This window comes from Adiantum capillus-veneris, chromosome 1 (assembly GCF_014529385.1).
Source record: "Adiantum capillus-veneris isolate H3 chromosome 1, ASM1452938v2, whole genome shotgun sequence".
Taxonomy (NCBI): Eukaryota; Viridiplantae; Streptophyta; class Polypodiopsida; order Polypodiales; family Pteridaceae; genus Adiantum; species Adiantum capillus-veneris.
The window spans coordinates 192,257,866-192,281,733 of record NC_140931.1 but is presented as its reverse complement, the minus strand read 5'-3'; the positions used below and the strand labels follow the sequence as shown (position 1 = coordinate 192,281,733).

The 23,868-nt window shown below is 43.6% G+C and overlaps 1 protein-coding gene across 3 annotated transcripts in view; it reads right to left on the bottom strand.

The window, feature by feature from the left end:
* LOC147466224 (early nodulin-like protein) overlaps window positions 1–15,931 on the bottom strand; it is a 56,710-nt gene extending 40,779 nt beyond the window's left edge. Inside the window, exon 1 of one of the 3 annotated variants that reach the window (XM_086524643.1) lies at window positions 15,773–15,931. In XM_086524643.1, coding sequence (XP_086380769.1) covers window positions 15,773–15,884 — 112 coding nt within the window. In that variant the 5' untranslated portion in view covers window positions 15,885–15,931. The remainder of the gene's footprint in view (window positions 1–15,772) is intronic. The other 2 variants (XM_086524650.1, XM_086524647.1) reach the window with 2 other exon arrangements.
* Between the last annotated feature and the right edge of the window lie 7,937 nt (window positions 15,932–23,868).

Sequence of the window (23,868 nt, the reverse complement as noted above, 5' to 3'; positions counted from 1 at the left end):
GAACTCAATAAAGGCACAAAGCCAAGGTGGGGTCACCAAAGGAAAGTACCCGACAATTGGGCCACATTGCATTTTTGGATGTGGTCCCAACGAGGATAGATATCAAAAGACCAATGGGAGACCAACGAAAGCATCTCCTAAAAATTAGAAAACTGCTATTTTGGGCCATGAAATCTGTTCGCATCATTGCCTCCGAAATGACAAGGGGAACATTTCAGAACTCTGCTGCAAAGTCAACTGGGCAACCAATCGGGAGATTTTTAAGTAGCAACCCTGAAACGGGAAATTACTTGTAAACGTGCCAAGTGGCACATTTTGGTGCACTTTCCTCTTGCAGAACAAGTGGTGCTGAATTTTAAGATGGGAGAGAATTCATTTGTTGCCTGCCACAGGTTAAGAGCTATTGACTGCGAGCTTTCCCTCTCATGTACACTGTGGTGCAAGAAGTCATGTCCTGTACACCTCACACTGCTCTCTCCTCCCTACGTGCAGTAATGTGATGCCCCACAAGAGGACTCTTTACTTGACCCATGTATAGCTATGTGGTTATATGTGTTTTTGCTGAGGCAAGAGCCTCTTTGAGCAGGAAAGGGAATAGCTAACTGCTGCTCCAAAAGCATGCACCGGTGAGGGTGATAACGGCGTTTTCAGCACTGGTTATGCGCTGAAATTGGACTGTTTTTCAATCATACGGACGCCAAAACCATTGGGAACAGTGCCCCTCTGTTAGAGGACAGTTCGGGGACTGTTTAGGGCTGAAAACAAGGCAAAAACCAGTAAATACAGCATGCTGACTTTACTGTTTTTGGGCAGAAATCCGAGGGTTTATGTCAGTGGAAGTGAGTTCTAGCAGGGGAATTGGTTTCGAGCAAGTTTTGGGGTTGTTATGCTGCCGAAATTTTGCCAAAACAGGTGGTATCTAGCTTGATATAGGTAAAGAATTCCCGGGACTCTTCTTTGTAATCTACCCTCTTAAGTATAAAGAAATACCGAAAGGGGCACCAATTTTGGGGCCTACAAGTTGTCAGCCTCTGCTGGGAGCATTCTAGCTTTCGGGCCGTGTGTGCTTTAAGTGTTAATTCCTATCGCACGTTATCTTTCCAAAGTTCTCTCCGTGTGTGTCTAAAGTAAAGAATTCCGGGTGTATAAAGCCAAAGCCTACCGCCCTACGGGCCAGTTTCAGAGGGTTTCTGAGGGAGAAGTAGCAGCGGAAAACACAAGCCACATCCACATAAGTTCCTGTACCAATCCAATCCCTTGCATCTTCCCCAAGGCAAGAGCCTCGAGGAGGGAACATCTGCAATGTCGAGGAAGATCCGTTGGTTGTGCCAGAACCTATATCTGAGTCCACGTCTCAATGTTGAAGAAGGAGCAAAGCTGAAATGCGATCTGAATAACCACCCCAGAAAACGCCAAATGATCGCGAAGAAGAGGGTAAGTGACGGGAGAGGCAAGGGAAACCCGAAGGGAGGCTAAAGGGGCAGAGTAGAGGTGCTGTCCAAAACCAGAAAAAGCAGCAAGAGGGAGCTGGAAACTTTACCGGAGGCAGAGTTTGAGAAAACCGCCAAGTGATGGAATCACCGGATGCCGAGAGTGTAAGGTGAGGGCTGTGAATGCACCAAAACAGGCTGAAAATCAGCAAGGTAGAAGTTGGAGAATCACCGGCAAAATCACGGGATTGATCACCTTCCAAGCGGGTAGGCCAAGGAGCAAGGAGCGGGGCTCCGGGTGTCCAAGATCGGCAAGGAGGAAGGGCTGAAATTAGAGGTAAAACGCTGGTCAAGCTGCTAGCTGTCCTACTGCCAAAAACGGAGTGCAACTGGCTGCTATCCTGCCCAAAACGCAAGAGCATAGGGCTGGAAAATGCAGATCCTGCTGGTTGAAAAACGTTGGAGCAGATGATGGCCCTCCTGCAACAAAAAACGCTAGGCCAATGCTGGCTGAAAAACGCTGGTGCAGAGGAGGGGCAGTAAGATGGCGATCGGGTAGGGAGAGGGAGGGCACCAGCAGAGGGAGTAGAAGAGGGTGCAGATCCCAAAACGCTAGGGCTGAAGCAAAAACGCCAGGTCCCAAAAAAAACGCTAGTAGATCTGAGCAGGTCTTCGCGATGGGAATCTCCGCAGTGTCCTCCCGAGGGATGGCAATGGAGATCAAGCACCCTGGTGCTCTGATACCATGTCAGAGCGTGCAGCGGAAGGGAGAGAGAAAGAGACAATGGCAAAGAGAGAGAGAGAGAGAGAGAGAGAGAGAGAGAAGACAGATGGTGGAAAGGCTAGCAGCCTAATAACTCCAGATGGCGAACTCTGTACAAGACAAGACAAGACAATGAGAGAGAGTGCCCCCCCTCCTATATAGAGGAGAATAGGGGCTGGTCGGGCAATAATCCTCAATAAAGCCCAAAGAACTCTCCAATATAAATGGGGGAATATGTGACCAAAACAGGTCTAAAGTGGGAAATGTGTTGAACAACCCTTAGTGTGTCTGAGATCCCCTGTCCAGCAGGTGTACGGGTGGCCAACCCGCAACCAACGCGTGAGTGGTGAGGAGCTTATAGAATGTGCGAAGCATCTGGAGATGAATGAAAATCTAACACAAAGGCATTGGGTAAACATGCACATGCTCGAACACCATGTTTCGATTTCTCACCTATACGAGCCCGCGAGTATGCGCGTACTAGTCTAGATAAATTACGCCACCAGTTACCCACCTTAACCGGCACGATGTCATGATGAGGCGTGCCCAACCGGAAAGAACTGGCTGCGAGACCAAAATGAATTGAACCCAAAAGATGTGGCAGAGGAGCCTAAGGGTTTAAGGTTTGAAAACCTAACCCCTACCGACTTGAAGAGCACTTGTCGAATGGCCTAAAATCCCCTAGGGCTTTTGAGACTAGAGTTTGGTTCTAAGTCACTGAAGATCTATGAATATAGATTCAAGCAATGGAATCTGAGCCCCTCTAAGCTTGTTGTTAAAGTTTAGGCATCTCAAGTGAACTGCCCAATGTGAACCCAGTATTTATTTTGGCTTTTAGGGATTTTATTCACTTATTGTCAAAGTCTGGGTAGGGCAATTTACTGAGATTTCTATATAAGAAACCCTCAGCCCCCATTGTATTATCATTTGTTATCTCATTGCCTTGGTTGATTGGTTCAGTGCATCTCTCTCTCTCTCTCTCTCTCTCTCTCTCTCTCTCTCTCTCTCTCTCTCTCTCTCTCTCTCTCTCTCTCTCTCTCTCTCTCGTGCTTTCTCATCTTGGTCTACAAGCTTCCGCATTGCCGACTTTGACATGGTATCAGAGCATTGTGCGTGAAGGACCTTGGCGGAGCAAGGCGACCCGGCGGAGGAGAAGAAGAAGCCCTCGCCAGATTCGCTTGGTCGCTACCCAGCTGCACCAGCGTTTTGGAAAGCCCTGCTGCCCTTGGTTTTACAATCTCCCTGGCGTTCTTCCATCTGCTGCCCGCGCTGGAATTCAGCCTGCCCTGCTGCCAAGCGTTTTGAAACGCACCCAACTGTCCCACCCAGCCTGCGCAGAAAAGTGCCCAGCAGAGCCTGCGTTTTAAAACGCGCTGGCTGCCTGCTGCTCCTTCTGCCCGCCTACGCAGTGTACTACCCCCCTGCTGCCCACCTGCGTTTTAAAATGCAGCAAGTTCTCCCCTCATGCCGGCGCATCCCACACGGGCCAGCGTTTTAAAACGCTGCCTGTTTTTTAGCATGCAAGCAATTCCCCCTGCTGAATTAGAAGGAGAGTGCGGCGATTGCAGCGAGTGCAGAGGAGGTGGACAAGGTGTGAGGTGGAGGAGGTGCGACGCTTTGCGGCAGTCATGGCGCGGCAAAGAGGGATCTGCTGGAGCGACTTGGGAAGAGCAGCAAAAGAGGGTGTGGACAACCAACTAAAAGCTATGGAGGGCAGATCAGCCTTCGAGTTAGCGGCCTATGCACCGGCACAGTTCTCAAGGAGACCACCCAATTGTTTGGCTCGACATTCTAAAGTCAAAGGCAAATGGGCGAGTTTGATCGAGGACAACGGCATCGGCAAGCTTGACACGTATGGCAATACAAGTACTCAGTTAGCTGCCTCAGTACCCAAGAGTTACGACCACACTTATGATTGTGATTCGACGCTTTGTTTGGCTCGGGAGTTGGAAGCCAAAGGCAAAAGCAGGAATTCACTTATAGACAAAGTCAAAGGCAAGCTAGACAAAGGTTATGGTAATAAAGATTTGGCAGAGGAGATCGGCATGGCACATGTGGCGGTGGCCACAATGGCCTCGACGTCAGATTTCTAGTCAAAGTGAAGGTGTCACCACTAGCTTCAACCAGAGAGAGGCTTGTGAGTGGCACAGAGGGGCAGAGAGTGATCCCTATGATTGATTTGGACCTTTGTGTAGGAGTTCAAGTTATTGGTGTTTGGACCCATAGGTCGGAGTTCAAGGCAAATGTATCTAGTAGGGAACCAATCAGGCGTATCAAAGACACTATGGATGGGCGTGCCAATTCATTGTTGTTGGTCGGATCATGGACAGGATGTGTTCCAGAGTTCATTATCTTGGAGTGTTATATTTTGGACGTGAAATGTTCACAGTTCACGAATGGGGATTATTGGATGTAGTCTTGTCTACAGTTCAAATTTTCTACAGAGGCAACCGATGCTCAAGATGGCATTTCTTTCAGGTACAAAGTTGAAGAGAGCAACACCGAGGTGTATCCAATAGTCTGCAACTGCTGGAGTTTCCATGGTAGCTTCTTCATCGACTTGGTTTCACTATTGATTTCTACTATGAGTTGTAGAGAGGGTGTTGAAGTTTAGGCATCTCAAGTGAACTACTCAATGTGAACCCAGTATTTATTTTGGCTCTTAGGGATTTATTTCAATTATTTGTCAAAGTCTGGGTAGGGCAATTTACTGAGATTTCTATATAAGAAACCCTCAGGTTGTCACAAGACGGGCACCACGTGCCAATAGAAAAGAACAGACTGAACAACTTTAAGCACTTCAAATAACAAATGAACTGAAAGAGAGAAAGAGAGAGAGAGAGAGAGAGAGAGAGAGAGAGACGACACACGACACGGAGTGGCAGAATTCCACCTCAGAGAGTATTGGCCCCAAACCTTGGCGCCCCTTTCGGTATTTCTTTATATTGCATCAACACAGTACAAGCCGGTACTCCAGACTCTGCACCTTCTTCAGGAAGCATGCCAGAGAATGAGCCCTAACCTCATATTTAAAGGCCCTTGGCCTGAAAAGCAGTTACAGTGAAAAGCCTTCAAAACTCAAAAGCTTCTGGTCCAAAAAGCAATGCCAAAAGCTGCCAGCGTAATTTACAAAAATCCGTACAGCCTGCCACGTCATCAACTAGTGCAAACGTGGAAAACCGTACAGCCTGCCACGTCATCATGCCAGCGCAATTTTCAAAAATATGCCACGTCATCAGTTTTTGCGTGTATCCGGGTCCTACTTTATTTTCATCCTTTAGGTCACTTGGGGCCCCATCGGACGGGGTCCCCATAAGTTGGTAGGACTTCTTCTTCTGTTACTTGTTCTTCTTAGGGTTTAGGCCCCTCAGCCGACATCTGCAAGTTGATCCATTCTTTAGGTTTTTGCCACGTCAGCAGTTTGTTACATCTCCCCTTCTTGAAAGAGAGTAATCGTTTGCGATTACAGCATATCTGCATAACAACTCAAGTTAGCTCAAAAAAAAAAAAATCCGAGGGACATTCTGAGGGACAATCAGTTTGCTCTTCTTATTAAGGAGTTAGCTTCTCCTTTCTGCTCTTTAGATCAAGGAGTTAGCTTCTCCTTTCGGCTGTTTTGATCAAGGAGTTAGCTTCTCCTTTCTGCTCTTTTGGTCAAGGAGTTAGCTTCTCCTTTCTGCTCTTTTGATCAAGGAGTTAGCTTCTCCTTTCTGCTCTTTTGATCAAGGAGTTAGCTTCTCTTTCGTCCAGATCGGAACTCTTGATATTCCGGCGTAGTAAAATTAGCCATCACACCCAAACCGTACTGATCTTCCACGGGTGTCTTGATGCACAAAAAAAATTACATACCAAGGTAATCTCATCCAATTAGGAATATTCAGTAATTGGCACATCACAATGCAACACAAATGCTTACATATGCATGTTACAAGACACAACAAGCAGCGGCGTTGAGCACTCTCCCGAGACAACGGTCTGCGGTATGAAGCTACTCAACAACTACCTTGTCACTCCCCCCACAAATCAAGGTTGTAAGGTACGTAGTATTTGGTACGTACTGTACGTTACCATATTGGATTGGGCCATAAGGTACGTAAAATTCGTAGTATATTTTTTAAAAGCTAAAAATACAAAGAATTTCAAATTTATATACAACCTATCTAGTTTACAACTTTCAAAAAACACTTAAAATCACCCCACAAGTTAAGTAACCGCTAGATAACTCTGCAACACAATTAACGCACACGTCAAAGTTGAATACAAAACTTACAATCTTTCGCGAGGTCAGGACTCTGGTGTGCCTCCTTGCAGACTCCAAACACAAAGGAAGGGAGGGAGGGAGGGAGGGAGAAAGAACCTTATCGATGGCGACAAATCCTTCCTTGGTCTTTCTGCAGACACTATGCAGAAACTCTGTTCTACTCTCCGGTTCTCTGTTGTGATAATAACCAGTATAGGATAGGTGGACTTATTAAAGGCCTCGCCCAACCAATCCGACCACGGGGAATAGGCACCGTCGGCGTTTTTTTTTTTTTCAGAGGTTTTTTTTTTTTCTTTTTTTCCCATTGGGTACGTACGGTACGTACGGATACCGTACGGACGTACCGTACGGTACTATACCAGATCGTACGTACGTACAGAAACAACCTTGCCGCAAATAACCTAAAAAGGTCCGGCCATGAGCTCAGAAAACTGTACTAACCAAACGCTCCCCAGACCGCAGTTTGCGTCGCTTGGAGGTTCAAGCATACAACCAAACGCTCCCCAGGCATCGGCCTGCGTCGTTCGGAGGTTTTCTAGCATACAACAGAACGCTCCCCAGGCATCGGCCTGCGTCGTTCCGAGGTTTTCAAACATACAATGAAACGCTCCCCAAGCATCGGCCTGCGTCGTTCCGAGGTTCAAACAAAAACAATATTTCTCACTTCTCCACCCGGGAGTAAAATCACCAATCATTGAACCAATATCAAACCAGAGTCAAACAATTCAAATCGGCACCAAAACAGGTTCAAAACAGATACCATCCATTTCAAACAAATTCCAAACAGGATCAGCAAACAAGATCAAACAGAACTTAAACTTAAAACACAATCTCGACATCAGTCGAGCTCGAAAAGTCGATTGACTTTGCATCTTGAAACCTGCACCAAAAATTAGGGTTAGGTTCCTTCCATGAGGTCGTAGCCGAGCTCAGCATGGTCCATCAACTCTTGGACACACTGTTTCTTTGGCGGCTATGGTAGTCCCAAGAGATAGCAATCACACCGAACCTCCAAGGTCATCTGCTCGTGAAGAGACATCTACTGAGAGATAATTTCAAGTTATAATCTGCTAGGGTTTCCATGGCAAGCATTTCAAGATACCCCACTCTGCCAGAAGTTGCACTCCGAAGGAAGATGTCAGAAACCATATAACTTCGGGCAAATTTTTTTTCTTGAAAGCTTGCCAAGTCCTTGGAAGTGTGTTGCTTGGTAGCTGTAGACAACAACATCTACATGGCACTGCCTCTGAAAAGAACAGTGACTCGAAACAAAACTTGGATCCTTCTTTTGCAAGTGATCTTAATGGCTTATGCCCTGTAAGACATGAGCGGTGAAGACAGGAGCGCGCCCGATGCGCGATGAAGTAAGGGTGGGAGTGGCTAATAAGTCCGGGTTGGAGGGCGAAGATACCTCAAATAAAAATTCCAATAGCTCTGTCTGCTCTTTTGTAGGACCCGTATGCTTTCAAAAAAGCACACGCCTGATGCTCTGATACCACTGTCACAAGACGGGCACCACGTGCCAATAGAAAAGAACAGACCGAACAACTTTAAGCACTTCAAATAACAATTAAACTGAAAGAGAGAGAGAGGCGACACGCGACACGGAGTGGCGGAATTCCACACCAGAGAGTATTAGCCCCAAACCTTGGCGCCCCTTTCGGTATTTCTTTATATTCCATCAACACAGTACAAGTCGGTACTCCAGACTCTGCACCTTCTCTAAGAAGCATGCCAGAGAATGAGCCCTAACCTCATATTTAAAGGCCCTTGGCCTGAAAAGCAGTTACAATGAAATGCCTTCAAAACTCAAAAGCTTCTGGTCCAAAAAGCAATGCCAAAAGCTACCAGCGTAATTTACGGAAATCCGTACAGCCTACCACGTCATCATGCTAGCGCAATTTTCGAAAATCTGCCACGTCATCAGTTTTTGCGTGTGTCCGGATCCTGCTTTATTTTCTTTCTTTATGTCACTTGGGGCCCCATCGAACGGGGTCCCCATAAGTCGGTAGGACTTCTTCTATTACTTGTTCTTCTTAGGGTTTAGGCCCCTCGGCCGACATCTGCAAGTTGACTCCATTCTTTAGGTTTTTGCGACGTCAGCAGTTTGTTACACAGGTCCCATTGTATTATCATCTGTCACAAGACGGGCACCACGTGCCAATATAAAAGAACAGACTGAACAGACTTTTAGCACTTCAACAAAAACTGTTCAATAACAACTAAACTGAGAGAGAGAGACAACACGCGACACAAAGTGGCGGAATTCCACTCCAGAGAGTATTGGCTCCAAACCTTGGCGTCCCTTTCGGTATTTCTTTATATTACTGCTGATTCGCAAAGTACAACAGTCCGGGAGCACCTCCTCTGCAATCTCCGCGCTGAAGAGTGCAAGAGAGGGCCCCCAAGGCTCATATTTTAAGGCCCAAAGCCTAAAAGCATCAAATATGAAAAGCTGACCCCAAAAAATCACTTTCCTAAAATTTCGGGATTTCCCTAAAAATCCGCCGCGAATTTCGGAACGTCCGTACAGGTGCCACATCATCATATTTTGATGTGCAAAGTCTTTTGATTGTGTTCTGCTTTATTTTTAATGCCTTTATGTCACTTGGGCCCCATCGAACGAGGTCCCATAAGTTGGTGGAAACTCTTCTTTAAAAATAAGTCACTCGTCAAGACTTTGTAAGTTTCTAAAACTTCTTCTTCTTCTTCTACTGCTTCTTCGTAGGGTTTCTGATTTTAGGGTTAGGGTTTCGGGCAGAATTAGGGTTTCTGATTTTAAGATTAGGGTTTCAGTAGAATTAGGATTTGGGGCAGAATTAGGCTTTTTGATTTTAGGGTTAGGGTTTCAGCAAAATTAGGGTTTCGGGCAGAATTTAGGGTTAGGGTGTCTGCGCTCGGGCAACCACGTCATCACTTTGTGACACTTCTTTTGTTACTTGTTCTTCTTAGGGTTTAGGCCCCTCGGCTGGTAGCTCCGTTCTTCAGTAGGTCGACACGTCAGCAGTTTGTTACATCTCCCCTTCTTGAAAGAGAGTAATCGTCCGCGATTACAGCATATCTGCAAAACAACTCAAGTTAGCTCAAAAATTTCTGAGGGTCATTCCGAGGGACATTCCGAGGGACAATCAATTTGCTCTTTTTATTAAGGAGTTAGCTTCTCCTTTCTACTCTTTTGATCAAGGAGTTAGCTTCTCCTTTCGGCTGTTTTGATCAAGGAGTTAGCTTCTCCTTTTTGCTCTTTTGATCAAGGAGTTAGCTTCTCCTTTCGTCCAGATCGGAACTCATTATATTCCGACGTAGTAAAATTAGCCATCACACCTAGACCGTACTGATCTTCCACAGGTGTCTTGATGTACTAAAATTACATACCCATGCAATCTCATCCAATTAGGAATATTCAGTAATTGGCACATCACAATGCAACACAAATGCTTACATATACATGTTACAAGACAACAAACAGCGCCGCTAAGCACTCCCCAGAGACAAACGGTTTGCGGTATGAAGCTATTCAACAACTACCTCGTCACTCCTCCCGCAAATAACCTAAAAAGGTCCGGGCCATGAGCTCAGAGGACTATACAACCAAACGCTCCACAGACCGCAGTTTGAGTCGCTTGGAGGTTCAAGCATACAACCAAACGTTCCCCAGGCATCGACCTGCGTCATTCGGAGGTTTCTAGCATACAACAAAACGCTCCCCAGGCATCGGCCTGCGTCGTTCCGAGGTTTTCAAACATACAACGAAACGCTCCCCAGGCATCGACCTGCATCGTTCAGAGGTTCAAACAAAAACAATATTTCTCACTTCTCCACCCGGGAGTAAAATCACCAATCATTGAAACCAGTATCAAACCAAGGTCAAACAATTCAAATCGGCACCAAAACAGGTTTAAAACAGATACCATCCATTTCAAACAAATTCCAAACAGTATCACCAAACAAGATCAAACAGAACTCAAACTTAAAAAGCAATCTCGACATCAATCAAGCTCGAAAAGTCGACTGACTTTCCATCTTGAAACCTGCACCAAAAATTAGGGTTAGGTTCCTTTCATTAGGTCATAGCCGAGCACAACATGGTCCATCAGCTCTTGGACAGACAGTGTTTCTTTGGCGGCGATGGTAGTCCCAAGAGATAGCAATCACACCAAACCTCCAAGGTCATCTGCTCGTGAAGAGACATCTACTGAGAGATGTCAAGAAATTTCAAGTTATAATCTGCTAGGGTTTCCATGGCAAGCATTTCACGATACACGACTCTGCCAGAAGTTGCACTTCGAAGGAAGATGTCAGAAACCATTTAACTTCGGGCAAAAATTTTCTTGAAATCTTGCCGAGTCCTTGGAAGTGTGCGGCTTGGTAGCTATAGACATCAACATCTGCATGCACTGCTTCTGAGAAAAACAGTGCCTCGAAACAAATATGGGATCCTTCTTTTGCAAGTGATCTTAATGGCTTATGCCCTATAAGACATGAGCGGTGAAGACGGGAGCGCGCCAGATGCGCGATGAAGTAAGGGTGAGAGTGGCTAATAAGTCCGGGTTGCAGGGCGAAAATCTCTCCAATAAAATTCCATCAATAGCTTTGTCTGCTCTTTTGTAGGACCGGTATGCTTTCAGAAAGCACACGCCTGATGCTCTGATACCACTGTCACAAGATAGGCACCACGTGCCAATATAAAAGAACAGACTGAACAGACTTTTAGCACTTCAACAAAAACTGCTCAATAACAACTGAACTGAGAGAGAGAGAGAGAGAGACGACACGCGACACGGAGTGGCGGAATTCCACACCAGAGAGTATTGGCCCCAAACCTTGGCGCCCCTTTCGGTATTTCTTTATATTACTGCTGATTCGCAAAGTACAACAGACCGAGAGCACCTCCTCTGCAATCTTCGCGTTGAAGAGTGCCAAAGAGGGCCCCCAAGGCTCATATTTAAAGGCCCAAAGCCTAAAAGTATCAAATATGAAAAGCTGACCCCAAAAAATCACTTTTCTAAAATTTTGGAATTTCCTTAAAAATCCACTGCGAATTCCGGAACGTCCGTACAGGTGCCACATCATCATATTTTGATGTGCAAAGTATTTTTAGTGTGTTCTACTTTATTTTTAATGCCTTTATGTCACTTGGGCCCCATCGACGGGGTCCCATAAGTTGGTGGGAACTCTTCTTTAAAAATAGGCCACTTGTCAAGACTTTGTAAGTCTGTAAAACTTCTTCTTCTTCTTCTGCTGCTTCTTCATAGGGTTTCTGATTTTAGGGTTAGGGTTTCAGTAGAATTAGGGTTTCGGGCAAAATTAGGCTTTCTGATTTTAGGGTTAGGGTTTCAACAGAATTAGGGTTTCGGGCAAAATTTAGGGTTAGGGTTTCTGCTCTCAGGCAACCACATCATCACATTGTGACACTCCTTCTGTTACTTGTTCTTCTTAGGGTTTAGGCCCCTCGGCCGGTAGCTCCGTTCTTCAGTAGGTCGACACGTCAACAATTTGTTACATCATCTGTTATCTCATTGCCTTGGTTGATTGGTTCAGTGCATCTCTCTCTCTCTCTCTCTCTCTCTCTCTCTCTCTCTCTCTCTCTCTCTCTCTCTCTCTCTCTCTCTCTCTCTCTCTCTCTCTTTTGGAAAAAGTCAGGGCTGTATATTACTGAGTACAATATAATCCCCAGCGGATGCCAAAATAGCCTGTCACGTGGGGTGTACAAGCTGAATGTAAGGATGAGAGCCACTATAGTGACAACTCAACTAGAACAATCTCATGGTGGTCGGTGTGATGAGTGGAGGAGAAACCACCGAGGAGGGGCATAATGCCACGTAATCTGGCCACCTGTAAGTGTGAAGAAGAGTGGGGATCGGGCCCAACGCCGAAGGAAGGCAAATCGACGAGCCTCGGCTTCTCGAGATATACCTGAGGAAGAATCCCACTGCCAAATGAGGGTGTGAATGATGTCCAGCCAAATGGCAGTGAGGGTATCCTGAAGGAGTTGTGGAGCCGCACTTAGAATGTGAAGACAACGAGCTCTCCAAACATTCCATAGTGTAATACTAGTGATGACTGAAAAAACTTCATCACGTGTCTGAGAATCCCCCTGCCAAGCAATCTGTGGTAGCATAGCCAAAGTCCCTCGCCGATAACCAGTCGAGGTAAGCATAAAGGCTTGATCTGTGTCTGAGCCCTCGTAGAAAAGATGCGGGCCGGGCATCGGCATCAACCATGAGATAGATCCCCAAGTGAGAAATCCATGCTGAACACCCGCTCTGTCAAGTAAAAAGCAAACTGCAAGCCACACTACATGGGAAGTTGAGCATGACCAAAGACAGTGTGCAGGTGACTCAAGTAGTCGCAGAGGACAGCGAGTACATAACGGATCATGACCCATAGTAGCTAGCCAAGTCCCAACTAGAAGTCCTGCATGTGCAATCATCCACATGAAAAAAGAAATACGACGAGCCGCATGTAAATCCCATATGGCGGACCAAAACTGTTGTAGATAGGCATGGGAGAGACCTGAATGTAACCAGAAACGCATACGAGTGGGCTGCTCTGGTTGCTGTCTCATCAATGCTAACCTTCCAATCCTGACAGTGTACTCAAAGAATGATACAGGTGCACCGGTGGGGTCAAAGTGAGGCCAATGCCACTCTCCTGGATCCCAATAAAGCTGAGATAGGGCACGACCCTCCCACACCCAAAGCCTCCAAAGTACAGCATCAGCAGAAGCGAAACGGGGGTTAACACAACGACGCTTCCCGCGGGAGCCAACTACTCGTATGGCCTCCCATCGAGCGCCGAGGGAGACAAGGTGCGGAGAGGTGGCATCATATGTCAATCTAGCATGAATCCCCGGAGAGTAGTCAGTATCAATTGTGAACAGCATGGTGTCTAAACGAACTAATAAGAGAGTGCTCTGAGCAAAGAGGCCTTCCCAGCCACAATGTGGAGGCATCTGAACCGTGCCTTGCATGACTGCATCCCACTGTGAAGGAACGGCGGAATCAATCTCAAGCAGTCTGCCTATCACCCCGCGACCAATGTCATAATGTTCTGCCACAAAATCTGCATCCAGCATACGTGTCTCATGAAATAACCGCATAGAGGCAACAGGGCCAGTGTCCCAAGCAGCCCAATCAATGTGAGTCCTCTCTCCAAGCTAACGGGGTAGATTAACCGAAGAATCAAGAACTGCAGCATTCCAAATGAGAGGCTGGCGCTCAATCTCCTCACAACATGAGGGAGGTGAGCGTATGATAGCCCGTCGCATGGAAACCCAAATCTGAAGGAGCAATCGGATGAAGGGTGAGAGGGTGGTGGTGGACAAGGGGGGATCCGTAAAGAGAAAACGATACCATGTATGCCAAGTATGACCATCTCTAGTGCCGAGGCGTGGAGTCACTGTGCAAAGAGCTACCTGAAGTCTCTCTCTCTCTCTCTCTCTCTCTCTCTCTCTCTCTCTCTCTCTCTCTCTCTCTCTCTCTCTCTCTCACCTTTGGTCTACACGCTTCCGCATCGCCGACTTTGACGCTTGTATGGTCCTAGACTCTTTCTACTTCAAACATCTACATCTTATTTTCTCTCTTTTGCTTATCTCTTCCAAATATTAGTCATCATCAAACATCGGCAAGGGCTGCGTATCATCGGGCAAGAGCCACGCATAGGCATCACCATGTCCACCTCAAGCAAGAGCCACGCATAGGCATCACCATCACCACATGTTGGGAACAGCAGAGAGAACTCATAGCAACCAGCTAGGAACCTCCTCCTCGGATCACCCACCTCAGGAGAAGGATGTCCGATACACTTGTGTGTTTAAGGGCAAGAGCCCTAGTAACAAGTAACACCATGTGAGCACAAGGTGTCCCTCTAGAGGAGACCCAACAGAGGATTTGAACCCACAACCCGTAGGTTGAGAAGCCAAAGTCTTACCGTTAGACCAACTCTTTGGGGACTTCTTGGTTGTTCTCCGCTTTCTTGCTTTTCCTTCCTTAAGTACAAGAAGCTTAAGACTACTACAGAAGCTAAAGACTCCTATTTCTCCAAGCCATCCTCATAGAGCATCAATTGACAAGTGCATCCAAAAGCCATGTGACTTGAGACGAAACACCGTTGGGGACAAGAAGATGGGGTTGTTCCTCTTGAAGAGTAATCTTTATTAATCAGAAGTCTACAAGCACATAGATTAGGAAAACAAACAAAAGCTCTCTCCCATTTGATTATTCATTTCGAAGAGAGAGAATGTGATTTCCTCTCTATATGAGCGGAGGAGAACATGCTAGACTACCTCTCCCATTCTGAGTATTCACTTTCGGAAAGAGAAATTCTCTATCTAAGAGAAAGACCTTTGTCTGAATTTTCTATTCATACATAAAGGACCTCCTTTCTGTACTCAGAGAAATCCTTTCACAATGGAGTCTTAATCAATTTAAAGTTGATATGTTTATGTTTATGTATATATGTATTTAGTTATTTATTTATTTATTTATTTATTTATTCAAGTCTACATACATACATGTGTGTGTACACAAAATCACACACATATTATGGGTCGAATTTCTCATTAACCGAAGAAATAACCCAACTTATAGCAGCGCAAGAGAAGCCACTACCAAAGTGGATTCAACAACTCTTTGATGATTGAAATCCTCATGTCCACAATCCTCGCGAAGGAGAAGATGGTTTGAGAAGGTCAAAGAGAATCAAGGAGCAAAAAAGAGTCCCCAAACACATCGTCGACAAGGCTCTAATGATTGAGATTGTGGGCTTTGTAAAGGAACCAGCCTCCATCGAAGAGACCATGATTAATCCAGAGTGGAAAGAAGCAATGCATATAAAAATATACACACATGCATATAAATATACATTATGTGTGTGCACACGCACATATCCACATACATACACACAGACACTTTTATACATACATGAATGCAAAGGCATATATACACATACATACATGAGTGTATTTTAGAGAGAGAGAGAAAGAGAGAGACTCCAAAGGATAAAATTTTCCCGCATACTAAAGAGAAAAGCTTCAATTAAAATAACCACTGAAAAGAGAAGTTGTTGCTAAAACAAACCTTAAGCGTAGAAACCCGTTTAAACTAACTAACTAACACTCTCTCTCTCTCTCTCTCTCTCTCTCTCTCTCTCTCTCACGATATATCACAACTGCAGCAAAACCTTGGAGATACACAAAAAAAAACCCATTCCAGCAGTAGCTGTTGGATTACAATCTATCAAATCTGCTAGGCTGAAACCCACCCAGGCATCCATGAACTCTCTCTCTCTCTCTCTCTCTCTCTCTCTCTCTCCACGTACCGTCCGCACAGTTCCTGGCTGCAGCTACACGGCGCTCCGCAAGATCCTCGTCAATGTGGGGGGCCGTACCGTCTCTGTTCTGTCGCTCCTTATCCCGCCCGTTGCCTGCCATTGTTCTCTCAACGCACCTACTTTGTGCTAGTCAAGTTAGCAATATTCAATTTTTACTAGGTGAGCCAAAGGCCCTTTTTGCGCACAAGCCACCACGTGGCACATGCACGATTGACCCAATTTTATTTTTAAAAAAAGCAACACATCGCGATTCGCGTGCAAAACCATCGCCTGAAAAAATAGCATGCAGAGAAAGGCAGGGCCATGAAAATTTCTTCAGCGTGTAATACTGTGCGCTCGTAAGGGCATGGTCACGCGACGCTTAGTTATCACTTATTGATATCTATGGCAACTATGCACAAGCAAAGCATTTAATGAATAACTAAGCCTCTTGCATAGTCACGCGAGGCTTAGTTATTCATTCATCCTCCCAACTATGTCTTCAACTTCACAACTATGCCAAATTTGGCATAGTTACAAAGGGTAGGCTTAGTAAGTCATTTAATGCTCCTTTTTGCGTGTGACCAAGAATGAAGCTTAGTTATTTGTTTAAATAACTGATAACTAAGCCTCGCGTGACCATTGCCTAAAATAGATTTCTCTGCTGCTTGCGATTATGCAGGTTTGTCAGGTTTTTTCCATGTGCTTTGACTTCGTGGATGCATCAGAAAGATGGTTACTAATTGCAAACAACAAGTGTCTTTAAGGGCTTCTGTGAAGCAGCCCTCGATACGTGAGCAAGGATACTTCTTCGTGTCTGCCACGCTCCAAAATATGAGAGAATAAATGGACACGCTGGCTCCTGGCATGGATGGCGTCTATGTCTTCGTGTACATCATCATGGATGGATGGTGTCTATGGTACTGTTAGTGTTGTTAATGATGCTAATACTACCATTTTCTTCAATGTTAATGCTTCGCCTAGTGCTCAAATAACTGATGACCCACAACCAATTGGGACGGATGGAGAAAGCCATGAGAAGCTTGAGCAGCAGGATTATCCAGCCCGCCCATAACATCAACTCCGACATGAAGGACCCAAAGCTGCCCAACACAAGTGATGTCATAACGAATGTTAGGTTAGCCCCGGCTCTGCCTAGGCGATGTATGCATGCTTGGAGATCAACATGATTACTACTATCGTCAGCGCCCTCATAATTTGGCATGTCGTTAATCTCCTCAGCACTAGCTATCGCAATAGTATGGCCTTCTCTCAACATTGACCTGATTGTACTAAGCTAGTATTGTAGGTAATCTATATTGTTAATGAGGATTGAGTATTGTAGGTAATATATATTGTTGAAGTCATGTACTTCAGCCCTTAACATCAACTCCAACATGAAGGACCCAAAGCTGCCTAGCACAAGTGTTGTCATAACGAATGTCAGGTCAGTACTAGCTCTGCCCAGGTGCTATGTGCATTCTTGGAGATCAACATAATTACTACTATCGTTGGCGTCCTCATAATTTGGCATGTCGTTAATCTCCTCAAGACTAGTTGTCGCAATAGTATGGCCTTCTCTCAACATTGACCTGATTGTATTAAGCTAGTATTGTAGGTAATCTATATTGTTAATGAGGATTGAGTATTGTAGTTAATCTATATTGTTGAATTCATGTACTTCAGTAAATCCTCAATGCTCCCGAAATTTGAATTTTTTGATGAGCATTTGGTGGGCTGCTCAGATCTCGCTTTCAATGAGAACGAACTTTAATAATAACAATAATCATTAGGCTTACCAAGTGATGAAATGATGGTGAAGGGGCCATGCAGCAGGACGGAAGGGGGGCCGACAATGGTGAAGATTCAAGGTGCAGGGCCGGTCACGTTGTTTTCGTGGGGTGCAATACCCCCCGATCTTTATGTAGAGATGGTCGCCTAGCAAAAGCAGGTGCGTGTGCACATGCGTATCTCCCTCTCTTTCTCTACCTCTTTCCCTCTCCCTCTCTACCTATCCCTCTTCCCTCTCTATCTCCATCTTTCCCTCTCCCTCTCCCTCTCTTTATCTTCGTCTCTACCTAAACCCTAGCCTAGAGCTTATCCTAAACCCTCTACCTAAAGCCTAACCTTAAACCTAAATCCTAAACCCTAACCTAAAGCCTACCCTAAACCCTCTACATAAAGCCTAGCCTACACCCTCTACTCCAAACCTAACCCTTACCCTAACCATAAAGCCTAGCCTAAACCCTCTACCCCAAACCTAACCCTAACCCTAAATCCTAGAGCTTATCCTAAACCCTCTACCTAAAGCCTAACCCTAAACCTAAAGCCTACTCTAAATCCGAAACCCTAACCTAAAGCCTACCCTAAACCCTCTACCTAAAGCCTAGCCTACACCCTCTACCCCAAACCTAACCCTAACCCTAAAGCCTAGAGCCTACCCTCTATCCTAAAGCAACCCTCTCGAGGGGTTCACTATATGTAAACCATCTATACAACGTGCGTTCAAAGGGTATTTAAAACCCCTTATTTGTGAATCTTGAACTAATAAAACAACCCCTCTTTCTTTATGAATTTACGGGTTCTTTTTAAAGTGCAATAAAAAAAGCCCTTATTTAAATATATTTATGTAAATTTATCCAAAATGTTTGAATTAAAAAACCCCTCCTGTTGAACTCTCCTGGTATACTTACATACATAGAGGTGGAGCCCCCGAGGCAACCCTCTACCCTAAACTCTACCCATCCCTAATTCTAAACCCTATAAAACTCTAAACCCATCCATACTCTTTACCCTACACCTAACCCTAGTCACACCCACACCCTAAACCTAAAGCTTAAACTTGAATCATACCAACACCCTGAATCATACCTCTTTTTAATCTCTCTATTACACCTCTCTCTTTTCTCTCTCTAACTTATTTTTAGCAGTTTATTTTTAATATTTGTTTTGACATTTTAGTTTTAAACTTTAAAGAGAGGTTTTTTTACTCCTTTTTTATACCCTTCTCTTTTTTTCCCCTCTCACTATCTTTTTTACACACAATCTACATTACTTACAAATTAGCTATTTTTCTCGTTTTTTTTTTCTCAAATCCACTTCAATATTAACTAATCCACTCTAAACACGTCTCCCTCTCATTTTTTGTCTCTCTTTTTCTCACTAATTGCAAGCAATCAACTAACGCAAGTAATTAAAGCGGAAGCATTATCACGACAAGCAATTGAAGACACCAAATCGAAGACAAATCACAAGCAATAACAATGTAAGAGGTAATATTTGTGGTTTTTGATTTTATATGTATGGAAGAGAGAGTTGAAAACAATAGTAAGGGGGAGGGATAGAAAGACTTGTGCCTCAAAAATGTCTTGTCTCATCTTTGATAGCTGGTGCAAGAATCTTTGATTCTCATTACAAAGCAAAAATAGATCGGTAAGTACCAACAAACCAACCAAGAGTTTCACATCTCCATAATGTATAACAAAAACATGGCTCGGCCTTTGACATGAAAACCTAAATAATTTACACATTTCAAAAGCTTACTCTGGTAGTCTTAATGAAGATAGGCTATTTTGCCATGGTATAAAGGAAATTTTTTGATGCGTGGGGTGCCAAGATTGCCCCCCCGCCCCCCACCCCCTCCCCTCTCTACCTATGGTCGATATAAAATATAAGTGGGGTTTACCCCTACTGTATACGCTTATGGTACCCCTATTAAAAACCCACCTTCCTTACACTCACATGATACCATATGAAACCACATAGTGAATCCCCACGCCCCCCAATCATCTTTCACGTCAGCATACTACCTTGCCATCTCATAAAAAACAATATCCTTGCTCACACTCACTTTACTCGTGATAGGATTATAACATGTGTGCCCTTTCTGCTCAAGAGAATAGCCAATGAACACATATTTTTTTTCTTTTGGATCAAGCTTAATTCTTAGCTCATCTAGCACGTGCACATAAGCCATACATTTGAACACCTTAAAATCTGATACATCCGATTTTTCACCATAGAACTTCTCTTTTGGTGTCATATCATGTGATGTAGTAGTAGGTGTCATGTTCATGATGTAAATACCTGTAAAAACAACTTGAGCCCAATAATAGTGAGGCATGTTCTTCTCATTCATCAAGGCTCTTGAAACTTCTATAATGTGCCTGTTCTTTCGCTAAAGAACACCATTTTGTTGTGGAGTATACCTGATGAAAACTGCCTCTGAATTCCATGCCTTTTCAGAAAACCATTGAACTCATTGGAGAAATATTATTTGTCTCCATCTGACCTCATGATTTTTACATGTTTTTCATTCTATTTTTCAACCATAACTTTGAAGTTCTAAAAGTACATAAACACCTCACTTTTTTGCTTCATGAAATTGACCCATAAATTCCTTGTATGGTCATCAATGAAACTACCATAATATCTACATTCACCCATAGATGTAATCTTTGTCGCACCCCATACATCTGTGTGTACTAAATTTACTACATTCCTGCTTACAAGCTTATCATGAGGAAAGGATGATTTTACCCACTTTCCAAATTGACAAGCTTCATAAAGTTTTTGCATTTCAGCAACTTTAAATGTAGGCAAACCTATACCCATCTCTTTAGTTTGGATCATCTTCAACCTCTGCAGATTCACATGACCGATACGATCTCATTATATTTAACAATTTCTTCTCCTTGTGCAAACATGGCAGCATTTACCTTGGGCACATTTACATCCAAAGTAAACATTCTGTCTACTTTCTTTCCTTGTGTGACCAATCTTCCATTCTTCTTATGCTCTTCGACAAAGAGAACATCAGAGTCAAACCTCATTTGGCAATCCTTGCTCAACTAGTTTCCCAATAGAGACCAAATTCTTTGAGATATTGGGCTCATGCAGTACATCAACCAGGTACTGTACTTTACCATATATCATAGAAAATTGCACATTTCTTGTATGCATCATTGATAGATAGGCTTTCTATTTGCACAATATTTAGCTCAGTTTTCAGCTGCAGCTTCCTTGCCTTTGTGCTGGTCACATCCACCAATGACAGTAAAGTGTTCTAAGCCTCCTTAGGGGTTTGAGCATCTTGTATGTGCCCAATCATAGTATTGTGCGCACTCATAGAAATCCAATACATGCCCTTCTAAGCTCCCTGGTTCCAATCTTTAAATGCCTTTATTTGCACAGCACTTGCACCTTCCTCTGTTAATGGCGGTGGTGTCTCATGCTCTCAATCAATGTAGTCCCAATAACATTTACCCATAAGAAAATTGGTCATTCTGAACTTCCAAGCATGGAAGTTGTTCTTGTCCAGCTTCTCATTGACAATTTGGTTAAGCCCATCATTGTTGCAGGAAATGTTTCCAACCCTTCACCAAGTCCCTAAGCAATATGTTGAAAATAATTAGTTACCATCTATAACCACAATCTACATACATACACCTATTTCACACTGCCAAACAATATCTATGAACAATGTAGCCAAACCAAAGCTTTTTGCACCTCCAAAATGCAGATTTGGAGAATTGTGAACCTTACTGTTTTTGCATACAAATGCACTCTAACTCAAAGAACATGGTTCAAAATGTGTCTGAAATGAAACTCTAGCTGCACTGTATAGAACTCTAAGGCGCACAATCTCCAAAAAGAAATCACCTCAATCGGATCATTTGATGATAAGTCTCGGGAATACCGAGGCCGCTTCCTAGGCTACTCTTGTTTACTACTCCAAGCTCCTTAGACACAACCAAGCTCTGATACCATATTAAAAGAGAGAGAGAGAGAGAGAGAGAGAGAGAGAGAGAGAGAAGGAAAGATCTTATGAGCTTGCAATCACACACACACACACGCGCGCGCTCAAGTATGGAGGCAAAAGACTATTCTTCTTCTTCATTAACTCAAGTTAAAAGGTCTACAAAGCATAAGGGGAAAATACAACATAAGAGGGAACTAATACAACGGTCTAGTGTAAATCGCTAGTCAGTGCGGTGCAGGATAAGTGTGCCATCGCTTCAATAGGAAGACCAACTTGATGTAGTCCAATTGTAGTATCATTGGCAAGGCTATGAATATCCACCACGGTGTGCTAGTGATGATGACTGTTGGTGGTAGTCATCTAGGAGGTGTACATGTTGAGCTTGACATCTCAACATGAATCTTCTTCAAGTATGTGTTATGATCTATATCATACTCAGCAATGACTTTGAGACTAAGAAGTGCGAGTTCCAATGGAACTACATCCTCTGTCCCATACACCATTTTGAAAGGTGTCATTCAAGTAGTGATCTTGTAGGCTATTTTGTATGCCCACAATGTAGTTTTGTTACTACTTTTAGCCTATCTATTGCATCTAGGATAGTACGGTGTTAATCTTTGATGCAAGGATATCTCAATCCAGATCTGAATAGTGTCATTGATGAAATGACTTCTTTGGTTTGAGACTATTGCTAGAGGGTATCCATAGTGAAATATGATATTTTCATAAATGCAATAGGTTTTGGACATGGCTGTGTTGTTTGGAGTGTGTGGGGTTGAGCCTGTTTACTTACGTAGCATGTTTTCATGACTATGTACTTGTTCGTTTTGGGTGTGACCTTTTAGTAGAATGGTGGTTAATGACGTCATATCTACAACAATGGGTTTTACAAAAGGTTTGAGAATTTGACTTCATACTTTGCCACCATAGTCTTGTGAAGGTCATGCCAGGGACCACTGGCTGCACCACCTCCAAATGGGTACACCATGATTCCTGATATCCCTCCCGCTTGAGACCCCCACCAAGACATGACTCCTCTTGCTCTTCGATGTCAACTCAAGGAGGTGATAACATTCACTTTTTCCCGTATGAAACCCTTAACCCCAAAATATCTTTCTCTTATTGATTCAACTTTCAAAATGAAGCCATGAGACTAAATTTGAACTCTACCTTCCAGGACCAACTAGTGAGAGTCCTCTAATTCACCCTTGGTTCAAGGCACTGACGCTTTTTTCTTGATTACGACCGAGCACAGTCGTCAATGTGTCCCCCTAAGATGAGTGTATTTACTAACTACACAAATTCCTCATTCCCAAGTTCGATTCCCGCTCCGTAGGTCGGAATCCCCTTCCATGCTCTTGACTTAATTTAAGAGTAGAATCCTTCAATGAATGATAGTCTAAAAGTAATTTGTGAAATTTCTAAGAGTGGAGATACTAGTGTCATGCAAAAATGCTCATGCAATGGAGTACGAATGATCAACAAATTCTTCTCAAGATAGGGTTTAGGCTTATCTCTTGCTTTCGTGGAGAGGATTAATCACACAGCTAGGAGAGACTTAAAGATTTGGGATTTTTCAATTGGCAATAGGAAAGGGAAGGAATGCATTATTTGGAATGAGAATCTTCTTTCACAAAGAAAACTTCTTTGTTTATGATAAATTTACCCTTAAAAACTCAACTCCCTCTTGAAAATTGGATATTAACTTAGTATGTCACTAAAACTTTTGCACATATAATTTATGCAAGATCAAGAGCATTTCTTTTGGAGAAATCATGATTCCTCTTTTGGAAAAAAAAGGTTAGTTGCAAAAACAATTCCATTACTTAGTTGCCTTTGATTTATGGCATTACTTTTATAAGAATAATTTAGGTGAGAGTAAAAAATAACTTAAAAATCAATAAAAAGGTTTATGCGAGAGATTAAGAAAAATTAAGGATATTAGTCACCATTCAATAATGCATACTATTTAGGTAAATATGACCTCCAGTCACCTATGGTTAAAGAGAGTGCTTTCTACTCTCTCTATGCCATATTAGTTTGGTAATCTAAGAAACTTGAAATAATGGAACTTGGATAATTATGACCTCCAATCACCTATGGTTAAAGAGAGTGCTTTCTACTCTCTCTATGCCATATTCATTTGGTAGTCTAAGAAACTTGAAATAACATCATGATTAGTTGCTAGCAACATGGTTCGTTATGATTAGCAATGAACCATAATTAGAAAGAAACAACGAAGTTATTTCTTCTTTCCAAGCAAGCAAGGGATAGTCTTGCTTATGGAAACATGAGAGCTTAACCATGAATTTAAGTAAGCATAAAAGTAAATCACTTTCAAGAA